This window comes from Mytilus californianus, unplaced genomic scaffold, assembly GCF_021869535.1.
Source record: "Mytilus californianus isolate M0D057914Y unplaced genomic scaffold, xbMytCali1.0.p SCAF_5, whole genome shotgun sequence".
Taxonomy (NCBI): domain Eukaryota; kingdom Metazoa; phylum Mollusca; class Bivalvia; order Mytilida; family Mytilidae; genus Mytilus; species Mytilus californianus.
Genome location: NW_026262701.1, coordinates 54039668 through 54059820, shown reverse-complemented (window position 1 = coordinate 54059820; position 20153 = coordinate 54039668). Strand labels below are relative to the sequence as shown.

At 33.8% G+C, this 20153-nt stretch overlaps 1 protein-coding gene across 1 annotated transcript in view; it reads left to right on the top strand.

Moving 5' to 3' along the window:
* LOC127702624 (nephrin-like) overlaps positions 1 to 13696 on the top strand; it is a 65906-nt gene extending 52210 nt beyond the window's left edge. The window contains exons 10-13 of the mRNA XM_052206896.1: positions 7663 to 7755; positions 9379 to 9435; positions 10593 to 10687; positions 11656 to 13696. Of these exons, the coding sequence (XP_052062856.1) occupies positions 7663 to 7755; positions 9379 to 9435; positions 10593 to 10687; positions 11656 to 11811 (401 nt within the window). The 3' untranslated portion in view covers positions 11812 to 13696. The remainder of the gene's footprint in view (positions 1 to 7662; positions 7756 to 9378; positions 9436 to 10592; positions 10688 to 11655) is intronic.
* Positions 13697 to 20153: the final 6457 nt, after the last annotated feature.

Here is a 20153-nt window from a genome sequence, read left to right as displayed (position 1 = left end):
TTTTGTGTTTTCCATACACAAACATGGACTTTGCCCTTTCATATTATGGGGTTAACATCCCCCATCCGCAACTCCTCCCAAACCAGTGAATGGATTACAATCAAATTTTCGCGGATTCGTCATGACATAATGGAATTATGTGCCTCTTATTTTCTATATTGATTAGAATAATTTCGGGGGTTTCCGTTACAAATGCCATTGTTGGATTTTGGGGTAACCCATTTTGTATCCCAACTCTTCCTAAATCGCTTATTACAATTTATTTAAACATTCTCACAATGATAACCGTATTATGCTATTGTTCATTTCCTTTTTGGTTTTTGTCTCAATAAAATTGTGGGTTTACCTTGCAAAAACATGGACTTTCAAAGGGGCGGGTTTTTTTTTATGTGAGCTTAACTCACAGTACCTCTAGTTTTCACCTGTTGCTTGTTTGGCATAATAAATTCACGCGGCTACTTTATTTTCACTTTTGTGCACAATTATTTTCTCTCTTTTTAGGGGCAAAATATTAATGTAATGCCTGTATAAGGCATACATTTGTTTTCAGTGATTACCAGGCCAGGTTATATATCTCCAATATCCTGTAGCTGTACATTGCGAAGACAGCAAATGTACTTAATACACTAAGACCAAAATCTTCATGTCAACGTATGGTATCTATTTCAACGCGGACAACTTAACACAGGTTTAAACAGCATAGCTAATATTATGTTAAGGTCAACTTCAAATTATCTAATGGAATTGCGAAGTTAACCTGATGAAACTCTCGTCTGACCTGTCAACCAACAATAATATGTATGTCTATAATTTAATCATAGTAAAAAAATAGAAACATAAATTTCTTAAAATATAATTTTAGAATCAACAGAAAGCAATGTGTTGTATGCAGCAGTTAATCAGATACAACAGAAAATCAAATGGCGAAATCCGTGTAACTATCAAAGTAAAATAATTGTAACTTCTATATTTTGAAATTTTCAAACAGCACTAGTATATTGCAGTTTTAAATACAGCCTGATTATATACTTTATTGATATCGGTCGACTCTAGTTGTGCTGTCGGATCGTAGTGATTTATCTTCATGGTTTTAGTTTGTTTCTATGTGTGTTGGCGTTTGTTTTTGTTGCACTTCGGTGTTCCTGTTGTTCCTTTGTTTTCCTTTTATAGTTGATGTGTTTCCCTCGGTTTTGGTTTGTAACCCGGATTTGTTTTCTCTCAATCGATTTATGACTTTTGAACACCGGTATACTACTGTTGCCTTTATTTATCACCACCGGATCGGAATCTCTTCTGGTGGACTGTCTGTCCCCGAGGATTCTACCAGTCCGGTAGCCTAACAGCATGAATACAAGTAGAATAAATAATATTATACTGGATGACACGTCGCCCAGGATAAAAAGGTGTCAATCGGATGTTGTCAAGGACACAACAACACCGATTTTATCAGGTGTCCCCAGGATGATCTTAAAGGATGTTATGAAAACGACACATGTGCAGTCTTCTGATTCCTCATTGTACTATAAAAATTCAGACATGTTTGTTTATATTCGGCCATGTACTGTTCAACTTTCAGATATTTTAGATTTCAATGATAGCTTACAACATTGCTCTATTTCAAAATGTACCCGTAAAAATTGTAAAACCTGCGATATACTAATATCTGATACCCTGACCATTCTATTGTTTCAATGAAAGTCTGGATTATAGAGAAAATATATCATACAACAAATGACCCCATATTGAGTACACCATATCGTCTACAAGAGAAGACTTTTGGATAAGAGAGTTGGGAACAGCCATTCCCTATGGATACAATGACAAAATTGATGGTGTAGGTATTTTGTCTAGTCCCAGGTGTAGTACTGTCAATAAATTACAATTGTTTAACACTTCTGCACGTAGAAATAGAAGTCATGGTCACAGAAATTATACACCACCTGCTGTTCACACCGTGACAATTGATAGCCTGTTATCGTCTGTTTAAAAAACCTTTAGGCATTCACCATATCAGAACTAAATTATACTCCATTCCATTATCTAAACTTTATTTACTATTTCAAGAGGCCCAAAATACTTCCGTCATTGATTCTAATTCTGTTTTGTATATATTAGTTTCAATAATCATGGACATTGCTAACCATAGACTATTCAAACCCGTAACAACTACTTCCAAAAATGAGGAAAAACGTATTTTTTTTAAAGTAGAATTCGCCAATAAAGGTTTAGATGCTATCAATATTAGCAATATTTTCCACCAGAAAGGTGTACAAAAAACTATACCTGATTACTTCAAAAATAAAGCTACACCTGTAATTTCATATACTTACACCAAGTCTATTGCATCCAAGATTTTCAACCATAAGAGGGTTTTAGAGGCCTTTAACCTCAAAGATGTAAAATCCAAACCTCCGGATTGCTCATGTGCATCGTCAAAATACAATTATAGTCCAGCTGGTCATGTTATTACTGGCGACCTTGGCATCGTTACCAATGAACAACTAAGAGAGTTGTTAGCCAAGGGACCAAAATACAGAGTTCCCAAGCTCATCAACTGGAAAATGAACTTCAGGTTACTGATGGATGCAGTTGAAGATGAAGACAGCTAGAAAATGGGTAAAGCGCAAACCAGACGAACCAGAACTGGACACTTTGTCTGAATGGATCAAAGCTATGCGATCATGCATTCAGAAGCGCATTCAGAAGCTACGATGTACTATGAGCACAAGGGTTTCTAACCCATTCAAGAACCCGGAGGTTGTGGATGCTTTATCCTCTTTGCATGACAAGTATGTCGTTGTTCCAGCAGATAAAGCCTCCAATAATATTGTAAAAACCATTATTTGCAATGCCTCACAGAAGAGCTTGGAATAAACAGCACAACTGGTAATCCTACATATTCTTTAACATCATTTACAAAGGATGAAATTTTACCAAATCACAAATCTGTCCTTCTTTCATTTGGCATTAGCATTAAAGAAAACGAAGAAAATCTATCGTCATTATACTGGATACCAAAACTTCATAAAACTCTGTATAAAGAATGATACATAGTGGATCATCAAGATGTTCGACTAAACATCTTTTTGAAGTGTTGACTACTTTTCTTTCTACAGTAAAAGACAGCCTTCAAAAATATTGTGATGAGATATATCCAACCCGTGGTGTCACTCAGATGTGGACTCTCAAAAATTCTAAAGATCTACTGCTAAATCTCAGATCACAGTCACTGCAATTTTGCAGCAACATTAAGAACTTTGATTTTTCTACGCTTTACACTACTATTCCCCATGCTCAATTGAAAGATCGACTTCACCATCTCATTAAACAGAGCTTTTTCTATAAAAATGGGAATCGTAGATATAAATTTCTTCTTGTTTTGGGTTATAATAATTCTTATTTTGTGAAGAACCACACTGATTCTATCAGAAAATACAGTGAAGACGATATTATCAAAATGCTGGACTTTTTAATCGACAATATATTTGTTGAGTTTGGAGGATTGATATTTCAACAGACAGTCGATATTCCAATGGGTACTCATTGTGCACCCCTTCTGGCCGACTTGTTTTTGTACTCGTATGAAGCAGAGTTCGTTCAAAACCTTCTAAAAGACAAAAAGAAAAAGCACCTTGCAAAGTTCTTTAATTTTACTTTCAGATATATTGATGATGTCCTATCACTGAATAACCCATATTTCAGTCAGTACTTGCATCTCATATATCCCAGTGAAATTGAAATTAAGGATACTACTGATACAAGAAGTACTGTTTCATACCTTGATCTTTTCCTCAATATTGACACAGATGGACGACTTCACAATAAAATCTATGACAAACGGGATGATTTCAACTTCCCAATTATCAATTTCCCATTTCTCTGCAGTTACATACCCTCTGCTCCGTCGTATGGTGTGTACATATCTCAATTGATACGTTATGCTCGTGCATTTTCACACTATACTGACTTCATATACAGGAGTGTGCTCCTTACGCAGAAACTGCTCAAACAGAGGTATGAGGAGGAAAGATTGAAAATGACACTCCGTAAATGTTATTGACACCATCACGAATTAGTTGATCTATACGATGTGTCTGTGTCTTAACTAACTAATGACATTTTTACCACGTCTTAGATTGTGGTTTAACATCTATGTCGTCTGTCTGCTAAGTACCGAACGTGACTTATTCCCGAATATGACTGTAATACCGAGAGTGAATTTACATTGCTATACGACGTGTTTCGGTATTTTGTACATCCAACATTCATATATTTATTTTTGATGTGTTTGTTATGGTTTTAGTTGAATAATGTGTTATGTCGTATCGTTTGTTGTCCAAATAATTATGAAATTGCCTTTCAAAACCATCATTGTCATATTCTCGAATATGACTGTGATACTGAATGTGAATTTGCATTGCTGTGTGGCGTGTCTCGGTGTTTTGTACATCCAACATTAATTTATTTATTTTGATGTTTCTGTTATGGTTTCGGTTGGACAATCTGTTATGTCTTATCGTTTGTAGTCCAAATAATTATAAAATTGCCTTTCCATACCATTATTGTCATGAAAATTGTTTGGACGAATATTGTGAAAATAATTGTATAAAGTTCGAGATTGCATGTTAGTTACGTAAGCGCGTCACTGTTTTTGATATCCGGTGATGTTTTTTGTTGATGGAATATGTTCGTTGTTGTTCTGTGGTTTGCATGTTGTGTCGACTATTATTTTATTTGTTTGTGCGTTTCTCTGTTATGAATGTTCTTGTGTGTGTTTGTGTTGTATTTCTGTCACGTAGTATTTTTGCGATATTTTATAACATTGCCATAAAGCGGGAGGTTTGGCATGCCATGAAACCAGGTTCAACCCACCATTTTTTCTTAAAATGTCCTGTACCAAGTCAGGAATATGGCAGTTGTTATCAAATAGTTTGTTTCTATGTGTGTTGGCGTTTGTTTTTGTTGCACTTCGGTGTTCCTGTTGTTCCTTTGTTTTCCTCTTATCCCTCGGTTTTGGTTTGTAACCCGGATTTGTTTTCTCTCAATCGATTTATGACTTTTGAACACCGGTATACTACTGTTGCCTTTATTTAGACGTGAACCTAAAATAATATAAGCATACATACCAAACCCAAAAAGACAAGTCTGAGTATTGCCGGGGTGCTTAAAAACGGTGTTACTTCAAGACAACAAAGCATGGTGGAGTTGTGAGGTAATTGTAAAATCCTTTCTTTCTAAACAAAGTCATTGCGAAAGACAAGGAAAAGGGATATATCAATTAAAATCAAATCAAAATCCAGGTTAATGTTTAATACTAGTAATCGAACAAGTAAAAATTTGTCCTACTACTATTAAATACTTTTGTCTTTTCAAACTAAATACGTATAATAACATGTATAGATTTAGCTAATAAAGATTATGCTAAAGATTTTGTTTTATTTATAAAAACGAGAAACAAAAACAAAATATCAGACCATTTGGTCTTGATTAAATCTTCAGCTATGTGAAGCATTTTTTTTATATATTTTACATAAGGTACAGACGAATTCTTTTTTAGCTCACCTGACCCTTAGGGTCAAGTGAGCTTTTCTCAACACTTAGCGTCCGTCGTCGTCCGTTGTCGTCCGTTAATTTTTACAAAAATCTTCTCCTCTGAAACTACTGGGCCAAATTGAACCAAACTTGCCCTAAATCCTCCTTAGGGTATCTAGTTTAAAAAATATATACGAAGATCCCACCCACCAACCAAGATGGCCGCCATGTCTAAAAATAGAACATTGGCAGTTTTTGGCTTATATCTCTAAAACTAAAGCATTTAGAGCAAATCTGACATCAATAAAAATGTTCATCAGTTCAAAATCTATCTTCCATGAAATTTTCAGACGAATCAAACAACCCCTTGTTGGGTTGCTGCCCTTGAATTGGTAATTGTAAGGAAATTTTGCAGTTTTTGGTTATTATCTTGAATATTATTATAGATAGAGATAAACTGTTAACAGCAAAAATGTTCAGCAAAGTAAGATCTAAAAATAAGTCAAATGACCAAAATTGTCAATTGACCCCTTAAGGAGTTATTGCCCTTTAAAGTCAATCTTTCATAATTTTTCGTAAATTTTTGTAATCTTTTACAAAATCTCCTCTGAAACTACTGGGCCAAGTTAAACGAAACTTAGCCTAAATTATCTTTAGGGTATCTAGTCTAAAAAATGTATCCGATGAACGCGTCCACCTACCAAAATAGCCACCATGGCTAAAAAAAAACATAGGGGTAAAATGCAGTTTTTTGCTCATATCTCTGAAACAAAAGCATTTACAGCAAATCTAACACGAGTAAAAATAATCATCAGGTCAAGATCTATCTGGCTTGAAATTTTCAGACGAATTAGACAACCCGTTGTTGGGTTGCTGCCCCTGAATTGGTAATTTTAAGGACATTTTGCAGTTTTTGGTTATTATCTTGAATATTATAATAGATTGAGATAAACTGTAAACAACAAGAATGTTCAGTAAAGTAAGATCTACAAACAAGTCACATCACCAAAATTGTCAATTGACCTCTTAAGGGGTTATTGCGCTTCAAAGTCACAAACATTTTTTTTTTTTAATTTTAAATCCTTGTTATCTTTTAAAAAAAATCTTCTCCTCTTAATCTACTGGGCAAAATGGAATTGATAGCATATAATTTCAGCATACTTATATTGGGTGAATGCCCCCCAGACCTGGTGGGTTAGCCGAGGTCGGGGGAACCCCTGCCCAATTTTGTTTAAAGGGTGCTTCAAAGAAACATTTTAAGGCATTTTCAACTTTATACCGGCCTTGGTGGATTCAATAAAGCTTCATTTTTAGACTTTCAACAGTATTTTTCTTTTTGTCATGTTATAGACCTTGGTATACACAAAAGCCATTATTTTGTTCTTTAAACAGTATTTTATTACTGCATGTGTGGTATTAACCTTCATTATATGTTCTTTTAAGAATTCTTACCATGCCCCCCGACCCATCAGGTTAACCCAGGTAAGAGGAATCCATGTCAATTTTTTTTTAGTTTGACTGTGTTACCTTTAGATATGATTACAAATCTTGAAAAGTAGAATAAATTCAATGTATAAAATATTTTAAACATGATAAAATTAGATATATTATAGGCCTTGAATAAGAAATATTTGAACCATGCTTTTAAATTTATTAGTATGAAGACTATATTTTAAGTGTCCAATTTTTGATGGTATTTATTGGACTTTTTTGTGATATATTTTTTTTTGTGGTATTAAGATAAAGTGGAACTCTTAAATGAAAAAGGCATATTTAATGCTTTTGGATTTTTACCACGGTAAGAACACATATACAGGTGAGCAACACAGGCTCCTGAGAGCCTCTAGTTAATAATATGAAATTGTGTTGAAAAATTTGAACTGGCAATGCTAATTTGAAATTCTACAGATTTTTGTTTTTTAGTACAGAATGAATATAAAGTAGGTCAGAGTAAATGATGAAAAACCGCAGCAACTTAATAGGTATTACTAATTGGCGTGTAATAGTTATTTCTAGATATAGCTTTTTGTCCTCATCTCTGAAATAGTCGATTCTACATGTATGCATTGCATAATTTTATGTTATTTAAGGTGAGGAACGTTGTATTTTTTATTCTTTTTCCTCATGTAGAAAACGAAAACGAGGATTCTAATGAACCTGCAAATGCGGAATATGCTTCTGTTGCTAAATCCAAATCCAAATCTAAAAAGGTACATTACAAAGGTAAGTCACACAGATATTCTGTTTTTGGTTGCGTTGTTATTTATTTGGTTTTGAGACTGTTTTAATTCGAGCATCACCGGTTATTCTTATGTAGAAGAAACGCGCGTCAGGCGCACAAAACTTGGTATGTTTGAAGAGGTTTTTTTCCATAACTTTTCCTGTATTTACTGCTATGGAAAGCGTATAATCATGATAATGTTATGTGTAAGATGGCTTTTTTGGATTGTCTTAATGATTTGTATTTTATTTAAACATTATGGTATTATCGGATAATAAATAACAGTACTTCTAAGACGGTCTTAGTTTATTAAATACCAGCATGAGAACATTGAATAGTTATTGTGAGTACAAAGGATTCTATAAAATATTGAACAGGTTTTCGGCCTGCGGCCTCAGACCTGTCCAATATTTTACAGAATGACCTGTTATCGGCTTATATCCTTTACGTATAATGTCTAAAGTGTATATGATGTGGTACAAATTTTTGGGAGAAGTTACAACCAATCATTTTATCAATTACCTTTTTGACATATAGTACCTTGATAAATAACAAAACGGGGAATACTGGATAATTTTACTAGAAATGTTCGAAAAAATCACTGTGTCAAACAAATTTCATTCCATCAAGCTGAACAGGAAACAATTAACAATATCTTTAGTTTAAACATTGAATTGAAAATAGTAAATAGCTCCAAAGTCATCATCGATTACATGTCCGAAACACAACCCAAAACTAAATAAAAGGAAATATAAGGTGTATCAATCAGACAGCAACCCAACGACAAAGTATCATCAAGATTTCTAGAGGGCAAAAAACATTTATCATCAGCAGATTGCTGTCTATACAATGTGACAAGTCCTTAATCGTCCCAAGTCTATTAAAACTGTGAATGAATTTAGCAGAAACAATCAAATATCTGCCATCATCTGATAATTTTCAAAATAGCAAAAATATGAAGATATGACATAAGACAACTACTGAATCAGATGAGATTCCTAACTTTGTGACAGGAATATGAATATGTGCCGGAATAATCTTATATGATAACAAACCCCCTATTAAATCTTTGTCAGTTGTCAGTTGGCAAATAATCGAACATAAACATAAATTTAAAATTATATGGTTTGGATTCAGAATTGGGTACATTCGTCTTTAATTTGTACCTCGGCTTCTGTGATAAACTGTTGGGAATCACTTTTACCAATGGCTACTATCATTCCTTGTTTACTTTACCCTTGTTTTATATTAGGAAAACCTTGTGCAAATTAGATAATTAGTTTTACATTTTTTTAAACAATATAAATGTACATAGAAATGCATACAATAAAAAAAAGGCGATGTGGTATGATTTTTAATGAAACAACTATCCTTAAACTTTAAGACCAAACGGACATAGATGGGTATTTGATCTAATTTTTAAAACTTCATTAAAAACCCTCATCATACTTTTTTCTGGAAACCAAATAGTTAATGATGTCTCTAAATGTACATCACAAATGTCATATTAAATGATATCATTTCGACTTTCTTTCTCCTTTTCTGTTTCTTTTTTTTGGGGGGGGGGGGGGGGGGGGGGGAGGGGTAGGCATAATACTTCGATTTACTATTTTATTGTTATTCAGAAGACGAAATTGAAACAGCTAATGATGAATATGCAGTTGTAGACAAATCAAATAAAAGTAAGCTATCTACATTTGTTCATGTTGAATTTAAATCAAATAAAAAACAAGCTATAGCCAATGTTTCTTCACCCTAATTTTGACGATGATTAATTTTTCGAACTAGTATGCTCATCGTTAGGATCAGTTTTGGAACAGTTAGCTATGTATGCTCAGAAATAGAAATATAAAGATAATTTATTGTGTAGTATTAGTGTGTAGATTTGTGAACGATCACAATCGATAGTGTGGTCAGTTGTCATTTTCTTAAAATACTAATAGAATAGAGAATGGAAACGGGGAATGTGTTAAAGAGACATGAACCCGACCAAAGAGCAGAAAACAGCCCAAGACTACCAATTTGTCTTCAACCAGCGAGAAAATCCCGCATCCGGAGGCTGATTTCAGCTGGTCCCTAAATAATAATGCATATAGTTCAGCGAAATGGACGCCACACTAAACTCCGAAACATACGAATGAACCAAAATTTAAAAAAACACACAAGACTAACAAAGGCTAGAGGTTCCTGACTTGGGAAAGACGCAAAAATGTGGCGGGGTTAAACATGTTGTGTTACTTCAAACGAGTGTGTCTCTTCACAACTTGTGCTTCTATTAGTTTTCAGAATGCTATGATTAGCATTGGATGAAGTATTATCTTGATCAACATTTTGATTAGTTAAAATAGACCCCAAACCATAAAGGAGAGGCGAAAGATACCAAAGGGACATTCAAACTCAAAAGTTAGAAATAAACTGACATTGCTATGGCAAAAACAAATGACCAAAAGACAAACAACAGATACAAAACACAACATAGAAAACCAATGATTGGGCAACACGAACCCCGAGGGTGATCTCGGTTGCTCCGGAAGGGTAAGCAGAACCTGCTACTCATGTGGCACCCGTCGTGTTGCTCATGAAAACCTGCTAGTTTGCAACCGAGTGTATCCACTCAAAAGATGTGCTTCTTTTATTTTTTAGAATGCTATGTCCGGCATTGGATGAAGTATATACTTGATCAACATTTTGATTAGTTAAAATAGAACCCAAACCATAACCTACCTTCGATGTCTACTTTCGAATACTTTTTCTTGCAAGGTTGCTTGTGTCATAATACACACATATTCTATTTACCATGCAAATATCATTAACATTTCATTTTTAATCATCTTTTTAGAGATAGATTACACAGAGAACGACAATGTATATTCAAATCAAGGCGATGCAGATTTGCTTATACATCAACCGTTGAAAGCAAAGCCATCTGGACGGGTTTGTTTAAATTTATATATGTTTTTCTTTGCAGTTTGTCTTTCTTGTGTACAAAAAAAATCCTATATTACGTGTAGAAAATAATACTTGCACACTGGTTTTAACATATTTACATGTATGCTTTAAAAAGTAAGAAAATTGTATAGCCACGTTTTGATAAAACAACTACGAATTATACATCCTAGCACAACATATTTTACAGCTTTTTTATTGACAATGACGTGTTGAAATAAGTAGTTGTTCACGTTTTGTCAATGCTTAATAAGAGCATGTTTTAATAGATTGATTGATTGTTAACTTCTTGAATAAAAAATTTGTATCAGAAGGGAAGTGAATAGAAAATTAGAGATAAAAACAAATACGATATTGAGTTACAAAAAACTATTCTTGTTCCTGTATGTTATTTTTTATAAAAAAAAAAATATTGTCAATAAAATCATAAAAAAATGATCCCAGAAAACACCTCTCGTAAAACAACAGGTCGGGTACTTGGTTGGGAGATTTAGGAATTAAGTTAATAGTCTTTAAATGGATAATAAATAAGTCTTTGTCTTACTCAAATTGATATACGTGTGTACTATTATTAACATAAACCATCAGTCCTAATAAAATTGTTTTGACTTAGAAAAGCATTTCATTCAATTACTGTAATTAATTATTAGTAATGCAATCATATGTGATGGGAACCATTCGTGCATACAAATTCTGTTCTTTATATCTCTTTTAAAACATCTTTATTAACTTAATGACATTTGGCGTAGTATTGGCTTTTTTTATGTATTTTTGTCTTATTTAATGAGAATGATATAAGTTTAACTTAAAAACCAAGGAAGTGTTAGTTTAAGTATGCACTCATAAATTTGACAAAATGCAGTTGAATATTTAACTATTTCTAAGTACAGTATCAACATTATCAAGGACCTAAATTATACGTTGATCTTATGAGTGATTTCAACTTTTATTTTAAGAGCAAAAATCAGGATGGTTTGACATACATAGAAGTATCATTCACAAGGAAGCCAAAAGATCGACGTCGTATCATTGGAGCTGAAAACAGGACTGACTATGTTGATATAGATTTCACAAGGAAAGCTGATCCATTACCAGATAGCTCAGATGAATAACCTCTTTAAAACTGATTTTTTTACTCGATTATTGTTTTAAACATGTTTGAATATAGAAATATTTCTTTTAACAGTTTGAAGTGTATGACTTGTACATTCACAAAAATGATAGAGGATCTGGATAGGGTTAACATAGAAGAGAATAATGGGAAACTAACATATAAAAAAGTTGTGGAACAACTTGACAGCAAAAATAAAGGAATAGAGATAAAAGGCCTAAAAACTAATGAACATAAAAATGAAGACATCCCAATCCAGACCCTCACACTAAGTATTTCAAAAAGTCAGATCAATCTGACTCTAAATACCCGAAGTTCCTCTTTCAGATGATAATATTGCTTGTATGTCAGTCACGCCTTAACTATAAAGATCAGCAATAAAACACAGGAAGATCTGCTGGGTCATTTTTGATTTCGAATACTTTTATAAGTCATGTGTGTGTTTGTGTGTGTGTGTGTGTGTGTGTGTGTGTGTGTGTGTGTGTGTGAGTGAGAGAGAGAGAAAAAAATTTAATCTAGAGTTAGTGTTAAAGTGCACACCTTGGTCATTTTGTTATCAAGAGATAGAAAGAGTGTACTACTGTCATGTAAACAATGTTTTACTTTTTTTTGAGTTTTGCACGATACAGCTTTTTGATGTTTATCTTTTCATTTACATGATGTTTTTTTTTAATTAATGTTATCAATAGTTTAATGTTTTACTCTATTGTAAATACAGCTTTCCTGCCCTGATGAATATTCGATTAAGGACTTCTTCTGCGAACGGAGAAATCAAAAGTCCAAATTCGATTCATGTCAAAATTCGAAATAATTTAATGAACTAAAAATACACTGGAACTCAATCAATAAAATTTACCCTCAGATCAATTCACAAACTATTATAATACAAAGAATGTTGATTATTTAAACTTAATAAGGAAATGTGTTTCATTTCCGTTTCAAGTCGATGACCCGGAACGAATCTAGATATACGACTTTTTTTACCAACCACCAAAAATAATTGCAATAGTATTTATAAAATATTCTTTTATATCGTTAAACAGAAATGTTCTATAACAAAATGCTCCTTATCAATTTACATCTGTCAAAAGTTTTAACAAATATTTCCCATGATACATTTACATTCTAATAAGTTACATTACACCACTTTAATTCAAAATCCGTAACGCCATTTTTTTCATTGTCCATTATTGTAATGAACATATCATTGCACATTAAACTGATAGTATCATATACAACTGTCTGTTCAATCGTTAATACGTTATACTCGGTGACTGAACGATTGACTCATTCGTGTATGTTGGTTTTTTTTTTAATTTATTCGTTTTGCATGCAAATTTATTTTTTTGTAAGTTTTATATGTTTTGTAGCATGTCTTTGCTTTTGTCGTTTTTCGTTTGGCCATAATGGTGTCGATTATCTCCGACTTATGTGTTTTATTATCCCCCTCCCTCGTTTGAATAAAAAGAAGCGGATGAAACACCACCGTCAAGAAACAAAATTAAAAGAGAAAAGTATAAAAGTTGTCCCGTTTATCATATATTTAGACATAAAGGTTACCATGGGAATGATAAGGGACTTTCCGTTTTGAATTTTCCCTGGAGTTCGGTATTTTTGTTATTTTACTTTTTACTTACATCCGTGTAATTTGGTCTGTGGTGGATAATTGTCTTATTTCAAACGGAATAGCACATCCTAAATTTTACGGTGATGTTGTAAACCGAGCCCGGAAATTTAGATACGATCCGGGTAAACTTATCAATCCTTTAAATAAAATTATTCTAAAAGGTTACCTATTCAAAACTGTAATTAAATCTTTGAATATAGTTTTTATTGGAATAAATATTGATTTTGTTATCGGTAAATTAAAACCATACTAAATATTACACATGTGTACTTTCATGGTACTACAATCTGTCGATACCTATAGTTTGGCATTGCACAAGGTCATGTTTTTCTCTGACTGTTTATGACGTCTTTACACTAAATCCATTGGATGTTGGATGTGTACTGATTGGTATTTTAGTCTTAGATACATGATTTTTTTTTTATTAGTTGTATTGGCTTTGAACTAGCTGTCAGTAACTGCGAGTACTCTCAGATCTGTACTTAGTGTCTTTTTGTTGTGGGGATGTATAGGTACCCGTCCACGTCCTATCTGTGTTTTTGTTAGATGTATTTCTATTTGTATCCATCTGATGAGTTAAGCCTTTTTCAACTGATTTTTATAGTTTTTTCTTATGTTGTACTGTTACACCACTGTCCCAGGTTAGGGGAGGGTTGAGCGCTCACAAACATGTTTAACCCCGCCACATTCTTTATGTGCCTGTCCCAAGTCAGAAGCCTGTAGTTCAGTTGTTGTCGTTGATTCATGTCTGTCATATTTGTTTTTCGTAAATTGTTTTGTTATAAGTTAGGCCGATAGTTTTCTCAATTAAATTGTTTCATATTTTTCATGTCGGGGCCTTTTATAGCCGACCATACGGTATGGGTTTTTCTCATTGTTGAAGTCCGTACAGTTGCCTATAATTGCTTACATCCACTTCATTTGAATTTTGGTGGATAGTTGTCTAATTGGCAATCATACCACATCTCCTTATTTTCATAATGACAATCATACTACATCTCCTTATTGTTATATACTCGTACATGATCAAAACCCTCGAATGGTAATTGTCTTAGTGAGCATGGCGTGTACTTTAATTAATTGTTAATTGATAAACGTCCAGTGGCAAATATTGTATGCATATTCAGGACGGGAACACATTAACAATAAATATAATAGGTAGGTCCTGTAGTAGAGGCCGTCCGGGATGATGGGTGATGGAACTTTTGAATGCCAATAAAAAATTATGGTATATTGGATAGGGGCAGACATTTTGCCTTGCAACAGTCCACCTACTGACCCCTCAAACAGTTGTTGCAAGGGTTCTTTATATGCACTCTCTCTACACGAGGCATCGAATATGATGTTCCCATTTTGACCGGACGTCAGATGCGAGTACTTTGAGCATAAACCATCTCCGTTCATTGGTCTCTGATAGCGTGAAGCCTTAACTTAAACACGTTGATCTATGATAAGTGTAAATTTCAAAAAATACACTTTGAAGCGTAGTATTATCGTACATACATGTACATTTAATTTTCGAATTTGTCAGCGATTAATTCTTTTTTTATAACGCGCTGATCGATTGTTTTCAGCTCTTCAGATCGTGGGAGAAACGCGTTTATTAAATGGTGTTACTAACTTCTTTGCACTTGTGGCGCAATGCAAACATGTATATTAACCATGCTTAATGAGAATTTAAGTACTTTGTAAAAAAACAAATCATTACTATATCAAGTTTTTTGGGGAAATTACTTCAAACGATCTTGATAGGAACAACTTTTGGTATATCAGCGTGTTTTCATTGAACATACTTGTAAATACAGTCTTCTTTTATTTCATTGCTCAGTATATTTACAGTAAAATATCTGTAAAAAGATCCGTATAATTACTAGTTGTGATCCAATTCATGTTGTCACGCGAAAGAAGGAAGTAGATTTTATTGAAAGAAAATATCGATTTCCGGAAATAAGCTGAAGATGAAAGATAAGTTGGTACGTAAGTGTTTGGTAAAATAAGCTGTCAACTTTCTGTTTGTTAAGTGTTTTCTCGTCATCGTTTCCTTTTCAACTTTAAATGCCACTACCATGCAATCGCGGAACACCACCAGATATAAAACGATTTCTATTTTTAAAAGCTTGCTTTCATCAATATGGTACGCTAATGCACAAACGATATAACAGTATATTTTAGGAAAAAATAAATACTCAATCTAGTAGATGAAATCAACAAACATGTGTGAAAAAAATATAATTCTTTAATAAAAATACATGAAGATGTTTAAGTTTTCGCATATTTTGAAAGCATTTTAAGTTAGCAAATAAAAATAAAGATGTTGCATGCTTGACCTGTTTGTACAGGTACTGCATTGCATTTCCATATTTTCTAAATTATGATTAAGTTTCGACAAATTACTATTAAACAGCATTCAGTATAAATTCTGCAGATTTGTTCATCACCACATGTTAAACATTGTTTTACCCTGTCGTCAAACGGTTCAAAGTTATGGTTACACACATCGTCATTGTTACTACTACTACTACTACTACTACTACTACTACTACTACTACTACTACTACCACTACTACTACTATGACTAAACAGTTCAAAGTAAGGTTCAAAATCCTTAATGGAGTCCATTTTATTTAACGACACAGAAGTCTTTCAATTTGGATCTGTATTTACCATTTTCTTTAGGGCTAGTTAGGTCCAGGGTCACAAATCCGTAAGGCTCTTTCAAATACTGATAACAGAATGTTTCAATACTTGAAAGGTGAGGTCTAAGAAATGATCACAGTGAATGTGTTGAAGATTTTTAGGGTCTTGTGGAAATAAGCAAATGAAGTTACTATTTTCCCGAATCGTTTGACGTGGAAGTTTAAAGTAATTTTGACATAGGTAGAAACAATCCACGTTGTTATGTCGACCTCGAACGTATTAATCTTCACACTTGTTTTGTTTACATAACATTAAATCATCAAACACCATTTACGATGGGAAATCAGTTGTCGAGGGTCTGGTACATCGTATCCTTGTTCATAAAAGAAGGCCTCGATACCACTAGGATGTTGTGGTGGGGGTAAGTCTTTTACAACATCGATTAAAGAGTGAGGACATTTTTTTTCACGGATAACAAATCGCGTATGTCTTGTTTAGTGAAGCCTTTTTCCAATGCGTGTTGCAACAGTTGATAGATGGGTTGATGAAGTGATTTTCCAAACACATGCAAGCAATCGTAATTAAGAACATTTCTCAAGTAACTCTGGCAGCATTTCGTCTGGTACATCCTTTTGGTAAACCGTGAGTCCATCAAACACAAGAGCACCTTCTTCAATGTTTTGTTGTGTTAAGTAGTCAAAAGCAATCCTTAATGCTCTGTTTTCTAATGAACATATAATGTAATTAACGGTAGTTCCTCCAATGTTGTATTCTTTCTTACCTTTCTTTTCCTTAGATTGTTTAGCTAATTTGTGTACGTCTGGTCGTAAAGCAATGATGGATTCAGTAATGTGTTTAATCCCATTACAATAAGATTTGTACCATTCAGGATCATCCTTGTTTTGTACTCGTCTACCATTAATGATGGCTAAAGAGTCTTGTTTACATTCATCACGTGTTTTACCTGTGTGTTTCATTAAAATAGCTAAGTACTATTCTCGATGTTCAATATAAGCATCCAATCCTTTACATTCGATTCCATTTTCATGACAAAACCATGACAGTAAAGTTGGATGAACATTTTTCATGTCAATGTCATACATGATGTCTGAACACAATGTTTGTCTGATTTTCTGACTCATGTTTTGAATACCTAGTTTTTCACTAGTCCAGTATCTACCAAAATTATGTCTTTGGTAATACCTCATCACACATTCACTTCGCTTGTTAGCCTTTGACAAGTAATCCTTCATTAATGTTAATTGTGCATTCTTTTCCAACTTAACCCTATTATTGCATCGACTTCCCAATTATAAATTTACTAGGGTGAGACACAATGCATTCCATTTTACGTTTATCAAATAACTTCACGTAGTTGAATGACTCGATTGTTTTCTGAGGCAGATGGGTTAACCTTGTACAATTCAGGATCTAGCGGCAGGTCACCAAACACTTTTTCCATATTTTTAAAATCTTCACGAGAGGTTGCTTTCACTAATTTTTCTAACCTTGTACTCATAAATTTAAAGCTGTCTACAAATCGCAAATGTTGGTGAATGAAATGTTTTTCTCATCGGTGTTGGGAATACATGTAATTGGTCCTTCTGTTACACCCAAATTCTTAATGAAGAGGTGATTGTCATACCCAGCTAAATTATGAAAATACACGGGTATGAACTTGGGTACCTTGTTCTTCAAGTTACACAAATTGTGTGCTGCGCCCCTGTACTTACCGGTAAAGTGACAGTGATCTCTAACTTTATCGTCTCCTAAAGCGTTGTCACAAAGGGAACACAATGTTGCAGCCTTGTAATCACTCTTATTCTCCGTCGTCATTACCATCGTTTTTTTTTAAGTCATTCTCGGAGTAAATGGCTTTGGTATCTTTCTCAAGTCTTCCAACAAAAATCTTCTCCTTCTTTTTGCATGGTGTAAAGTACCGGCTCCTTAGTAAAAACACTTTCATCAAAGCATTTAATGTAATTACAAAATCACGACGAGTATGCTGTTGATACACTTTGTTGTGTGGTTTGTCTGCAACGGTTTCCTCTGGTTTGGATTCTACTTTTTTGGTAAAGCACTCAAAGTCTGCATAAACCGCGAAAGGAACTCTCATCGATCTGGCGTGGTTCTTAAAGCTTTGGTAGGCTCCTTTACCAGGCATCTCGATCTTAACTGCCTTGTGGTTAACGCAATACTCTTTATGTTCCTTCAATGCCTCTTTGCATTGGCATAAACACTTGTAGAAAAATGCAAGTATACCGTTATGATCTGAGATCTGATTAGACAGTAGTCTAGACATGATTTTTAAGCAACAATAAAGTTTTTTACCTTCACCTTCTATCAGCAACAATTGAATGTCTCTATCCCGCTTTTCAGCAAAATCTGAATATCGTAGTGTGTATATCTCATGTCATCATTGATTCCATACACATTGATTGCCAAGGTAGGGTTAATTTTCTCAAACTTGCTAATATCCTTAAGCTTACAGGTAATTCTAATCCTTTTAGGTTTAGTTCATTGTTCCACCTACAACACTGAGTCCACCTATCTGTACACTTTGGTCTACCTCCTCATGATGCACTACTGCAAGTATTGCCCATTAAAAACACTTATCATCTTTGTTTTTGGACATTAATCACAGCTTTTTTGTCTTTGATCCATTTTGGTAAAGCTACATACTGCGAACCGGGTAACGGTGTGTGTTTTTTTTATGTTAAGTTGTAATTTCACGATTTCCTTCAATGTCCACCCACTCTTCTCAGAGGTCCACTCGGCAATCTTTTCTCCGATCTTTTGATCCATCTCTTTCAAAGTTTCAATAAGGTCGGTGGCTCCGGTTATAGTTCTATTTCCCGAATTGAAGTGTCCCTCATTCTCATCGTCCTTTTTACCTGTGGAGTTGATTTTCACGAAAGTACAGTGTAACGATGAACAATGAACGAGGTTGTTAAATGTAATATATACTTTTTTGTACTTTTTTGTTAAATATTTGTTCGTTTTTTTTTGTGATTAAGATTGTGACACGGTGTTGACTGCTGTACCCCTATTTTACATTTTTACCTATTATGTCTGTTTGCTTTATTCACGCATCGTTGCCAATATAATGGAATTTGATGCGACTGTCTTACAAATGAGTGGTTTAGCGTTATAAAACCAGGTTCAATCCACCATTTTCTGCATAAGAAAATGCCTGTACCAAGTCAGGAATATGACAGTTGTTGTCCATTCGTTTGATGTGTTTGTGCTTTTGATTTTGCCATTTGATTAGGGACTTTCCGTTTTGGATTTTCCTCGGAGTTAAGTATTTTTGTGATTTAACTTTACACCGCATTTATTTTAACCGCTTTCAATGTAAGATTTCGAATGATGTCCATCCTTTTCCCTCTTGTTACTTTAAGAAATGTCTGGATGTCCATTTCTGCATCCAATGTCATTTTCCAGGTAGTCAATACACCTTTTATGGATCTAATGGGTTCATGTACCCGAATCATGGACTCTTGATCTTTCTTGATTTTCTAACCTACCATTGTTAACAGTTGATTTTTAGGTAACCTACACACACCTTTCAATCCATGTTGTTTTGCCTTGATCTTGATTTTTTTTGTAGCTAGTTTAGGAATGCGCTCAAATGTATGTTCTGTCTTCGTTTCAATCAACTCTAGTAACTGATCTTTCTTCATTCTAGAGTATTTTTTAAGACCAGCATGTTTAGTCATATTTCTTAACTGTTTTACTGTTTCAACAACAATCGTATTCATTTTACTTACTATATCCATGTCTTTTATTATAGTTTTTTTTCAATTTCATTTTTTGTTTTGTTATTTTTATTAAAAACTGGTTTGAACCGGTTCCTTACTTATTCTATAAATATATGGATGACCTACTTTCGTTTTCAATTTCAATTCTCTACTACTCTTAGATATTTGGTATATGATATTGAACAGTTTATACGCTTTTAAAACTGACACTGTTAAACCGACTTTACTTTTTAAGAGTTATCTCCCCGAACACTGTTTTTTTTGTGCGGATTACTCCTTTGCAACCGTTAAAGATTAAGACAAATGTATTTTACCAAA